Source organism: Platalea leucorodia (assembly GCF_965183815.1).
Source record: "Platalea leucorodia genome assembly, chromosome: 7".
NCBI lineage: Eukaryota > Metazoa > Chordata > Aves > Pelecaniformes > Threskiornithidae > Platalea > Platalea leucorodia.
In genome coordinates this window covers 12986944-12998441 of record NC_138829.1, presented here as the reverse complement: position 1 = coordinate 12998441, position 11498 = coordinate 12986944, and the positions used below count along the sequence as shown (strand labels likewise).

Below are 11498 nucleotides of genomic sequence, written 5' to 3'. Positions count from 1 at the left end.
GGCCCCGCCGAGCGGCGCAGGCAGCCGGGGCCGCCGCCGCTGCCTCGGGGCCTGGGCGACGCCGCGCTCTCTCCCTGCACCCCCGCGCCGGCAGCTGTGGCCGCCCCGCGCTCCTGAGGAGGTGAGTGGAGCCGCGGCTCCGCACAGACGGGTGGGAGCCGCCTGAGGGTCTGCGCCGGCTCTCGTTCCCCTCGCCGGTGGCCGCAAGCGGGGCCTGTTGCGGCCGGGCTGAGCGGGTGAGCCCGGCGCGGCGAGGGGGAGCGGGGCGGCTCTCCCGCCCGTCTCCTGCAGGCTCGCCTTCGGGGAGCGCTGGCCTGAGGGTGCGCCGGGGCGTGCGGGGAGGGCGAGGCGGCCGTTACGCGCCCGCGGAGCGGCTGGAGGGGCTTCGCCGCCCCCCCGCCCCGGCCCGGCCCGCTTGGGGTCGGGGTCGGGGTCGGGGTCGGGGTCTGGGTCTGGGCGGTAAATCCGGCATAAGCTGAGGTAAAGCCAGCGGGGAGGCGAGGCGGTGTTGCCGGCTGTCCCCCCGGGAGCCCCCGGCTGTATCCTTCCTCCCCTGTCAGGAGCTGCAACCCCTCAAGCGCTATAAAGCAGCGTATTGGGAAGCAATGGTTTGAAACATCTGCCAGAATATAGACATACATTTAAGGAAGCAAGGTTTCCTAGAGGAACGAAGTGTCCCAAGGCCATCGGAGCGAGTAAAGCCTGGTGTCCGCTGCCTCCCTTGGCCAACCTGCGTGCACAGTGACCCCAGGTGCTCCGTTTTCTCTCCTTTCCGTCTCTGTCACCTAGGTTTTGGTTTTTTGTTTTTTTTCTTTTTTTTCCTTCAAAAGAAACTCTTCTGAGCAAAAAATGCACCATTTCATGAGTCGTGTAGAGCGACAGGTGTGTTAATCGGGTAATCGCGACCTGTGCGCTGGCCGGCCCTCTGCCTGCACACGGGGTGCATGAAGGCAGAGCTGCTCCTCTCAGCAGGGTGTGAATTTGTGTTCTCCCCTCTGCTTGGCAGCTGTTTGCTCTGAAAAGCTCTGGAGATGTGGCAGTCAGGTAGTCTGCTCCTTAGGCTAAAAATGTGAAAAGTACTAGAAATTAAAACAGCTTTTCTTTTTAGTTGGCAGGATCTAACTGAGATCAGAGACTGTTGTGTTTAGCTGTGGTCATATATATGAGTTTGTCCGTACTCTGAAGAGCTTAAAGTTTTTATACCAAAGAATAAAAAACCCAGAGGAGTTGTCCCTCTTGTACAGACAGGACACTTGGGCTCACAGAAATGCAGTGACCGCTTTAGTCTCCTGCAGTCAATCTGTGGCATACCTTGGCACTGAACCTTTAGCCACTGCCTATCTGTTTAACCATGGGATTATCTTTCACTTTAGTTGCCTCTGTTAGGCAGCATTGATCCTTATTTCTGTTTCTGAGACGAGAGAAAATTAAAAAAAAGTTTGCTTTTCAAAACATGGCCTTGAATGCAGTATTTAAAAGCTTGTTATGAACTTTGTGAGTTGAGAAGGAAGGACTCTCTTTGCCTGGTGATTGTTTTTGATGTGCGACATAAGGTATTTTTCTCTGCTTTATCTCTGCTGCAGGGTAGCTGCTTAGCACAAGCTGATTTGCCCTATACAGCTGTTATGTACTTTTGAGTAACTGTGGCTGACGCAGTGAACATGTGCGTCCAGTTCCAAAATCTGCCTGAGAAAATAGATTGTATCCGCTGTTTGCCTTTGATTAATGAAGTAGGAAAAACAGATAACATATAATCCTAAAGCTGTTAATAAGAGAAAGAGACTACATGTGATACACGACTGTGATTAGGGGGATGTTGAAGACTTTAGGCTCAAAAGCAGGGACTTGTGTTTGTGCAGAGTTTTTGAATATATAGGCTGCATTGCAATTCTCTAGTCTTTTATACGTTTGTTTTGTGTATTTAATTTAATATTTAATTAGCAGTATTTTTAGTTTTGTGTATTAAATTTAATATTTAATTAGCAGTATTTTTAGTAAAGTGATGATTTGAGCTTTCAGTTATATGTTTTCACACAAGCAGTGCCAGTGTTTTGTTAGTCTGTAAACCACTCAAGATGAAACTAATTTGTGTATGACAGCAAGAAATTATAGTTTATTAATACATTTTTTGATTGTACAGGGTGAATGGGTTATAGAGAACAAAATTTAATTTTGTTTTTTTACAACTTTGCTGTCAGAAGAGATTGAAATAAGATTGTATATAAATTTTATGAAGAGTGAGAACCCTAACCTGACAGCAGGTTTTTTAATTTAACTTAGTATATGACAAGAAATAATTCCTCCCAGTGTTTTCTATGAGGGGGGGAAACCCCTATCAAATGCTCTTTTTTTTTCTCTTTTTAAATTAAGTGTAAACTTACAAAACATGCATCAGGTTGCAGATAGGGTTGTTGTAGAGGAAAGAGTAATAGTCTTTTTCTGGATAATAGAAATTTCCATAATTCCATAGTTTGTAATGAATTATTATGTTTTTAACAGTTTAGTTGAGCTGGAAGGGTAAGTGATGGAAACTAAGAGAGAGAATGAATTTTGAGGACTTGCAAGGTCCTCTGGCAACTGGGGAGTGTGAGCTGGTTTCAGCTACGAGAGCAGCTTGGGGTGATGACAGATGTGAATTGTAAGAGTGACAAAGGGGACTTAAAAACCAAAATATGTGAAATTCATGAGGCAGTAGCTGGGGAGTGGTAGAAGTTGAGATTAGACAGAAGAAGATTTGTACATGTGAGACTCAGGACAAAGAATGGATTTTATTTTATTAGAAAAAAGAAAGAAAAAAAGACCAGCAGCTAGTAATATTACTAAACTGGCAAAGAAGCATGTTTGAAACGGCAAACAAGAGACTTTAGCAGTGGGTTCTCTTTTTATTTAGTTGACTGTAGACAGAAGGTAGTAAATGCTGAAGGAAAGGGCAGGAGACCTAAAATATAGGATAGGAAATAGATGGTGTGTGAAAATATTGGAAGAGTGGCTATGCACCGAGGTTATCTGTTAACTTAGTAAACAACTCTGAAAGGAATTCTTCATTCAAAAATAGTTCGGACACTTTAATCAGCTAATCGTTGTGATGTTTAATGAAATAGGTGTCATGACAGGTAGTAAACACTGGAGGAGAGTGGAATTAATTTCTAAGCTCTAGCAAGCAGTAAAATATATCACAGTTAAGAACATCTAATAACTGCTGCTAGCTTATTTACTGGCAGTTTTTTAACACAGATAAAATATGGGTCCAGTAACCAATCTTTATTCCTGTGGTCTTGTCTAACGTGGGCTCGAATGGGTAATGTCATGCAAGTAATCCCTTTGGATTTAGTAGAATTGTATGTTGACAGCAAGTGTTGCAGGGCCCAAAGCCAGTGTGCTGCATCGTCTTGCACAATAACTGAAATAGTTTGAAAATTGAGGCATCAGAGCTTTTTGCAGTAATGGAGATATTAAACTAGAGCAGCTATATTTTTTTTAGTTTAGTTGATATGCACTGTAAGCAATGTGTGAAGCTGCCAAGCCATTTTCCATCCTTAGAGAAATAAAACTAGGCACAATAGGACATATCACACAAATTGCAGTAGGAATACTTTACAGAATAATTTTGAGCATTCGGAAGTGTTTCTAACTTCAATTGGCATAGTTCTGTTTTTTATTTCTCTAAGGAAGTTATAACTCTGCTGAAGCTTAAGAAAATCTTCAATGTTATGGGCTTAAACAATGGTAGAAAACTCTTCCTTATAGAAATCCAAAATCCTTGTCTTGGAAAACTGCAGGTATTTTTGGCAGATTCTAAACCATTCTGTTAATCAGACTTGCTTGTGGCAAAATAAAATTCAAGAAGGGAACGTTTCTTTTCTTTTCTGTGTTCCAAAGTTGTCCATGAGGAGAATAGCTACTGCTGCAAAACGTTCTTGTCAAGGCTGTCACACCATGAAGAGAAAAATTACTGGGTTTAATTAATTTTTTAAAATATTTTTACATACATCATGCTTATATCATCTTTTTCTGAAGATCCCAGTACATTATTACTACGAAGAGCTCTGACTACATTTTTTTCTTGAAGGCGGCAAACAGAATCTTTGTTTCAGTTATTCTCAGAAAGATACCAGAGTTGTCCCCTCAGTGTATTTACGGTGTTGCTCATCAGTATGAAATTATTTGCTTAACCATAAACAGAAACATGGGCATATGGTACTTTTTTCTGTTTGCTCCTTATCTTTCTAAATTCAGTTGCTACATAGATATTTTTCCGTGTCTGTCAAACTGGGATTTGTTTCCTTTTTGCATTGCCCCTTTCTTCCCACACTATTCTTATTTTTTGGTTGTTATTTGATTATATAGCAGATGTAGCTCTAACTGAATTGTTTCTCAACCATGTTTTTCTTGGGGTGTGGGGCATTAAGGAGGTGAGCATAAATACTAATTTGACGCTTTGATCTTACAGCACTGTCTAACACAGTGAATATCCTATGCTTTCAGCACTGGGAGGATTGAGGGTAGAGTTTGCAGATAGATGAAGAAATATACTGCATGGATTGTTCAGCGTCAGAGCCCTTACAGTTCTTTCACTAGCCAGATGAGAAGAAATACTGCATTTGAACTCAAATTTGACAAGCTCAGAGCTGCAAGAAAAAGTGATTATCCTATATTTAGTGGTTACCATACATCCTTAGATATTGGCTGAACCTAAGAAATAAGCTTATTTTTAAGAAAAAGGTTATTCTAAGAATAACTTACATTCACTAGAAGAGTTTAACTTGCTTTTTCTTTATACAAAATAGAACTCAAGAATTTCTGCATCCTTACTCGCTAAATGGTGGCTTTCTGTTTCCAAGAGGCTAATGGTAGGTCTTTTGCTTTTGTCTTTCAGATTTCCTTATGTGGTCAAGTAGATGTGTTTATTTCAGCCTTAAAGTTGCTGATGCCAGTGCTTGCTATGGCATCTGTGGCTTCACCGGTTATATTTAAGGAGTTTTGTCCCTTATATTACCTTCTCAATGCCATTCCCACAAAGGTCCAAAAAGGGTTTCGCTCTATTGTGGTATACCTCACAGCACTTGATACCAATGAAGACTACATTGCTGTGGGGAGCAGCATTGGAATGCTTTATCTCTACTGCAGACATTTAAACCAGATGAAAAAATATAATTTTGAGGTAAATACTAACTTTTAGTCTTGTCTCTTGTAATGAAGCTGAGTTGCTCAGAATTGAGCTGCTGTTTGTCTCTCATTAACTTTGCAAGTTTTATGTATGGTTTGTTTCAACAGGGGAAGTGTGAATCTATTACTTTTGTAAAGCTGTTGAGTTGTTTCGATGATCTGGTTGCTGTTGGTACAGCCTCGGGTCGGGTTGCAGTTTTTCAGCTTGTGTCTTCATTACCTGGAAGAAACAAACAGGTAAATCTTTGCATCTGGCTACACTCCTGTGAAGTTTAATATGGCAAACCCTAGTAGAGTGTTACTGTGATTCTTTATAGTAGTGAAAACCACAGAATTTTGCTTGATGAAATATCTGTGAATATGTTGTAGGCTTCATATGTTAAGCTTATAAAAGCAATAATCTTAAAGCATGCTTTTCATTACAAAAGATATACTTAATAAAAAATGGTTTTGAGAAATTCCTCATTTGTAACAACTGGTTGAGCTATTTGGTAGTGGGTTTTTTGATTGTTTGTTTACGGTTTTTGTGCTAAATGAAAATCAGAATGACCTGCATGTTTGTACTTGATCTCCAGTGTATCAGTCAGAGTCACTGAATAGGCTTCGTGTCTCCATTTTCTCTTCCCCTCATTCTTGTATTGCTTTGGTATTGTTTCACAGCTTCGGAGATTTGACGTTGCTGGTATCCATAAAAGTAGCATTACAGCTTTAGCCTGGAGTCCCAATGGAATGAAATTATTCTCTGGAGATGACAAAGGGAAGATTGTCTACTCTGCCCTAGACCTAGACCAGGTGAGCGTTTATTATAGAGACCTTAATTCCATTTACAATTTTCTGAAAGAATGCTTGTGTGTTTAAATATTTAGCAGTTAGTTAATTGCTTAGTATCATGTATTGAGTTGGACTGCTTTCTTGGTATGTGTACACTTGGCCGAGTGTGCACACACCCAGCAAGACAGCCATTGGATATCCTTCACAACTGTTTTACCTTTATTAAAAAATAATATATAAAAACAACAGTGGTCATCCTTCTCATCACATTTCTGTCTGAAATAACTATCGTATCTGCCTTCAGCTTTCAGCTAGTACTTTTAAGTTTTGTTTGGAAAGGGTACTTTTGAATGATGTGACATTGCTGATTCACTATATTGAAAAAGTACTTTTTTCAGAATTGTTTTGCGTCTCAGTCTAGAGTGTAGAATGAAAGTAACATTTGGGTTCTACTGGGTGACTAGCATGTTGCCAGTAAATGGAATTTTGCTAATGTCTTGTTAATTCATACAGGCCTGGGACGTCAACAAAATAAATACTAACTTGAGTTTCTATATGGGACAAAAGTTTAAACAACAGCCATCCTGATTTACCTATGACTGTCCCTCATTTGATTTGACAGAAAGGTTTAGCATCTCCAGTGGAGAAGGAGGAAGAAAATGTGCCCTAGAATTTCTATTGATTTCAAGTGAAATGTGTTAGCTAATATTCCAAGAGAAATTGAATTTCATAGTGTCCCACTGCGGTACACACAATCTAACTCCCCTCTTGTCTGCATAAAGGAACTCCACATTTATTAAGTGAACTTCGTGCAACAGTAGTTCAGAAGCTTTTGTTTGTTTATTTGTTTTCTCTTTCTTGGGCTTATTAGTTTCTTTGACGTGTTAGTTATTACCTTGTATTTTTAGAAAGGTTGACTCTTGTTAATTGCCTGTATCTTTAAAAGGGTATTTGCAACTCCAGCCTTGTATTGGAAGAGCCATCTTCGATTGTCCAGTTGGATTACAACCAGAAAGTCCTGCTTGTCTCTACTTTACAACGGACTCTACTTTTTTACACAGAAGAGAAATCTGTCAAGCAAGTTGGAACACAGCCCAGAAAAAAGTAACCCTCATAAAATCTTGATGCAGGCACATCTATTAATTCTAGCTTTTCAGAGTGGATTACAGAAAGAGTGATCTAAGCATTGAAATTAATACAACACAGCAGTCCTCTCATAAAAAGTTACAGTAGCTATGTGTGCTCAAACATGAAATGACAATTCTGCCTACTTAGAAAGTACATGGTTGCAAATATGTTACAATCATATTTTCAGGACACTATTATGCAAAAATATTTAAGGTGTTTTCTCATTGTTTAAACCAAAGTCACTGCCAAACTTCCTCTGCAGTCCCTCTTGGTTTACTGAGACTTGATGTGAGCAAGTGTTGTAATCAGGTCCATCTAATGGGTAATGTAATATCTGATGCAAAAAGCAAGTCAGCATCCCAAGTTTTCTTAAACACTGAAGTGAATTATAAGAGAAAATGTATAGCACGCACTTAAAGTTGACTTGAAGGCTTGGAACTTCTTGTATGACCTTCTGGTATCTTCTGTTGTGTAATCTCTCTCGGATATGAAGGAATAGGGACCCCAGTCTTAGAACAGCATGACTGACCATATCTGGAAGTAGAGGAAATTGACTCTTGAAAGAAGATTTATAATGTATCTTTCAGGGCTATGAATAGTAAGAGGAATACAAAGGACCATCTTACAAGGGGATTGCTTGGGTGATAGTAATGGTGGTTTTATGGACGAGAGATGAAGATTTTAACAGTTGAGGTCTGTTCCTTATTTCTTGCAAGCAGAGGTTGTCAGTTTCTTAGCATTAGTTTGTAGTGTTTTACTTGTTCTTTATTAATTCTGGGAGAAGGATGACTGCATTGTAGGATCTTTCTGAGGTGGGCAGAGAGTACTGTTAGGCTATGAAGCTTATTAGGAGGAGTCATTTAACTTGCCTAATAGATGTAGTGTCTGACATCTAAAGCTGAGCGAAAACTGTTGTTACTTAGCAGCACTATTCTTGTCTTACTGTAACCAAATTTGTACTAGAGACATTTGGCTGAATACTTTAATCAAAGAACAAAACTTTAATTTTTTATAATTTGCAGTTGTAAATTTGTGCCATTAGTTTTAAAAATTGTTTCTAAGTTGAATATATAGCTTTTAAAATAAATTCTTATTTTGCATTTTAGCACTGGCAAATTTGGAGCATGTTTTATACCTGGCCTGTGTAAACAGAGTGACCTGACGCTATTTGCTGCCAGACCTGGGCTTCGTCTCTGGAAGTCTGATGTTCACGGAACTGTTCAGGCCACATTCATATTGAAAGATATATTTGCTGGAGGAATAAAAACTTTTGAACTGTATCCTCGTTTGGAACCACCTGACAGAGGAAGTTACAGTTCCCCAGAGAAACACCTTGGGCTTGTTTCGTGCTTTTTCCGAGAAGGATGGGTGCTGACCTGGAACGAATACAGCATCTACTTACTAGACACTGTGAACCAGGTAGATAAATCTTGTGGGTGCATATTTTGTTTTTTACTTGTTTTTGTTCATGCTATGCTGTGAGTCTCTCTTTGTGTTATCCATTACGCTTCTATGATTTAAATCTATATTTAAACCTAACAAAGAAAACTTTATTCTCTCCCTCTTCAAGTTGTCATTGCAATGATACACTCACAAAATAGCTCGATATATTATATATAAAAATTACATATATTTAAAGCTTTCAGTCCAGGTGTTAACATTATAAGCAATTCTGATATTTAGCAAAGCTTATATAAATCTAAAATGTAGTAATTTAATGCAAAAAGAAGTTTTAGGCCTCTAAAATGTGCCTGGAACTATTTATTCTTTCCCTTCTACTACTGTTGGTGTCTGCTAAAAAACAAGTATTACATTTTATTTGGTATAGAGTGAGCTGTTAGCTTTTGTCATCTTAAAAGTGTGTATGAAAGTGAATACAAGTTAATATCTTTGTCTAAATGGTATTAAACATTTGTACTGTGGCTCTTTTCTACCACCAAATTGCATATTGTTTAAGTTGTTATATTGTTGCTGCTAGTTTGGACAGAGAAAGCAAACAGATATATGGAATTAAAATTAGTATAAAAATGAGCTACGTCATGATTAAAGGGTGCTTTCCTGTTTCTTTTTTTTTCCTTTCTTTTTGATAAAATCTTTACTCTGTAACAATATATCTTGATTAAATTCCAGTGAACACTTTTGTTAAGAGCAGCATTTTGTCCAAACAGTGTTTTAATCTGATGCCAATTACTTCTTTCTGTGTTGACTCTTCATAGGCTTTGATTGGTGGCTTGGAAGGATATGGTGATATTGTATCTGTGTCTTGTACCAACAATGAGATTTTTCTCCTAAAGGGAGATAGAGACATAATAAGAATTTCAAGTAGACCTGAAGGACTGTCATCAATAGGTTTGTATAAATTAAACTACAGTTTGTACCTCATGGAACATGGTGCCTATTGTACTTTTTTAATATTAAAAAAAACAAACAAACCCAAAACAAAAGAAACCCAAGCAAAAAAAAAAACCTGAAAACCCAAACCAAACACCACACAAAAACCTTCAGGTTATTGCAAAAACCTACCAGCTTCTGTAGAGTTACTTATTTGTTTCTACAGATTATATAGAGAGATCTCATTTATCTGCTCATCATCGTATTTGTCTGCAGTGAGAGTGAGGGCATTAAGAAATTAATTATGGTTCCCTTTGTTTGAGAGTGGATCAGCATTATCGTAGCCAGGCATTTCTAATCTGTGCATTTGAGACCTTATTCTAAACCATGATGCTGAAGCAATCTGGATTCCTGATCCTGGTTCTCTCTTTACTGATCAATCTCAATTGTCTGGGTTGGAGATACCTGAATATGTTGATTCTGTGCCATCTGTCGCCACCCACATTCTAGAGGAAATCTCAGCCTTCCTAGCAATGAAAAAGAAAGAACTGTCAAAAACCCTAAAGAATACTCACTAAAATTCCAAAAGGCGTTTGAGAGGTTTTTTTCTTATTTGTTGCCATCAGAGTTCAACATCTATGTTACTAGGACTGTCTAAAAGGAATTAATACTACTTCCTTAATGATGGTGCTAGCTGATTTCTCAATCATAAAGATTGTAAACATCATTATCCAGCATATTACACTCGCAGAAGGACTACTGATGCATTTAAAATACTCCATCTTCGCTTTGTATTGGCAAAATGCTAGTAAATATGCTGTGAAGTCTCACTGAATGCTAGAGAACTTAACTTTCTTATCATTGCATATTAGCGATAGCTTTAGTCATTTAAGCAGTTATTTACTCACAACCTTCTAGGGGGTGGTTATTTTAATCTTAACTTCCAAGTATAGTTTGAAAGGAGCCTTCTTGAAGTATATTTTCTTCTAATTACCACAGTGGTTTATCTGGTAAATTTTCCTTGATTTTTTCAAGATACTGAATGTTCGAATAAAGAAGTCGAAGATACAGGGGGTGTGATACAGTTGGGTCTTCCAAGCAAAAGACCTGTACCATTCCTCATACATAAACATAAGTTCAGAATTTTGCTAATAGGTGTTTGATACAGGTTTTGGGGGATTGATTTTACTAAAATGATTTCATATAGATATATTTACATGAAGTTTACATTGTGTATGTGCATATATATATATTTGAAATGTTATGAACTTAAATAGAATGTTTTTCCATTGCATGAAGCTTATTTTCTTTCAATACTCTCCAAGAACTATGCTCCTACTCACTTGACACACTAGTATTTATACTTTTATTTTTCTTTTGGTCAGTTTCAGATGTGAACTCAAAATTGACGAATCCTTTAACAGATACGAGTCCTAAATTGCTGACCCCATTATCGATAATTGCATCTGCATCATCTAGCCCTTCAGTGGAAACAAATAAAAAAATGGTTACTTCCCCTTCAGTTACTGGTGATAAAAATGACTCTTATTCTTTAGTGAAAGATGATCTGGAAACTCCAGTGCTATCAGAGAAAATTTTTGATCGAGTGGGAGACTTGAGCAGTGAAACAAGAAAAAGGGGCTGCTCCGTAGTAAGTGAATCAAGAAGCAGGAGCAGTTCAGTAAATTCTGTGGACAGTGGCTCTAGTTTTATGGTATGTGCAGACCAGCTTTCAGAAGCTCAGAGAGAAGGTCAACTTTCTTCACAACGGTTCAGCACAATCAGCTCTGAAGATTTTGATCAAGAACTCATTGTAAAGCCAATTAAAGTGAAAAAGAGAAAAAAGAAGAAACAAGGTAAGTCTAGCAGAACTTTCCCTGCTACTGCTCATTATCAGAACATGTCACTTCTGATGTTTCACACAAGAGAGTGTGTGTGTTTGACATGCTTTGTTTATATTATATTGTCATGCTCTTGAGATATTTCAATGGTTGTGGTGGGTCATTTATGTTTAAGATGAAAGCCTGTTTTGAAAGTGATAAATTAAGTATTTTTAGATATATTTGTTTTATTCTTTTAACTTTGTTTTGCTTTATGTAAAC

The 11498-nt window shown here is 38.3% G+C and overlaps 1 protein-coding gene across 3 annotated transcripts in view; it reads left to right on the top strand.

The window, feature by feature from the left end:
* Window positions 1–21: 21 nt before the first annotated feature.
* Window positions 22–11498, top strand: part of TECPR2 (tectonin beta-propeller repeat containing 2) — a 45132-nt gene continuing 33655 nt past the window's right edge. The window contains exons 1-9 of one of the 3 annotated variants that reach the window (XM_082317187.1): window positions 71–121; window positions 561–751; window positions 4877–5161; window positions 5275–5403; window positions 5827–5958; window positions 6884–7041; window positions 8172–8484; window positions 9282–9414; window positions 10782–11252. In XM_082317187.1, coding sequence (XP_082173313.1) covers window positions 4928–5161; window positions 5275–5403; window positions 5827–5958; window positions 6884–7041; window positions 8172–8484; window positions 9282–9414; window positions 10782–11252 — 1570 coding nt within the window. In that variant the 5' untranslated portion in view covers window positions 71–121; window positions 561–751; window positions 4877–4927. Of the gene's footprint in view, window positions 122–560; window positions 752–4876; window positions 5162–5274; window positions 5404–5826; window positions 5959–6883; window positions 7042–8171; window positions 8485–9281; window positions 9415–10781; window positions 11253–11498 lie in introns of all 3 variants that reach the window. The other 2 variants (XM_082317188.1, XR_014228714.1) reach the window with 2 other exon arrangements.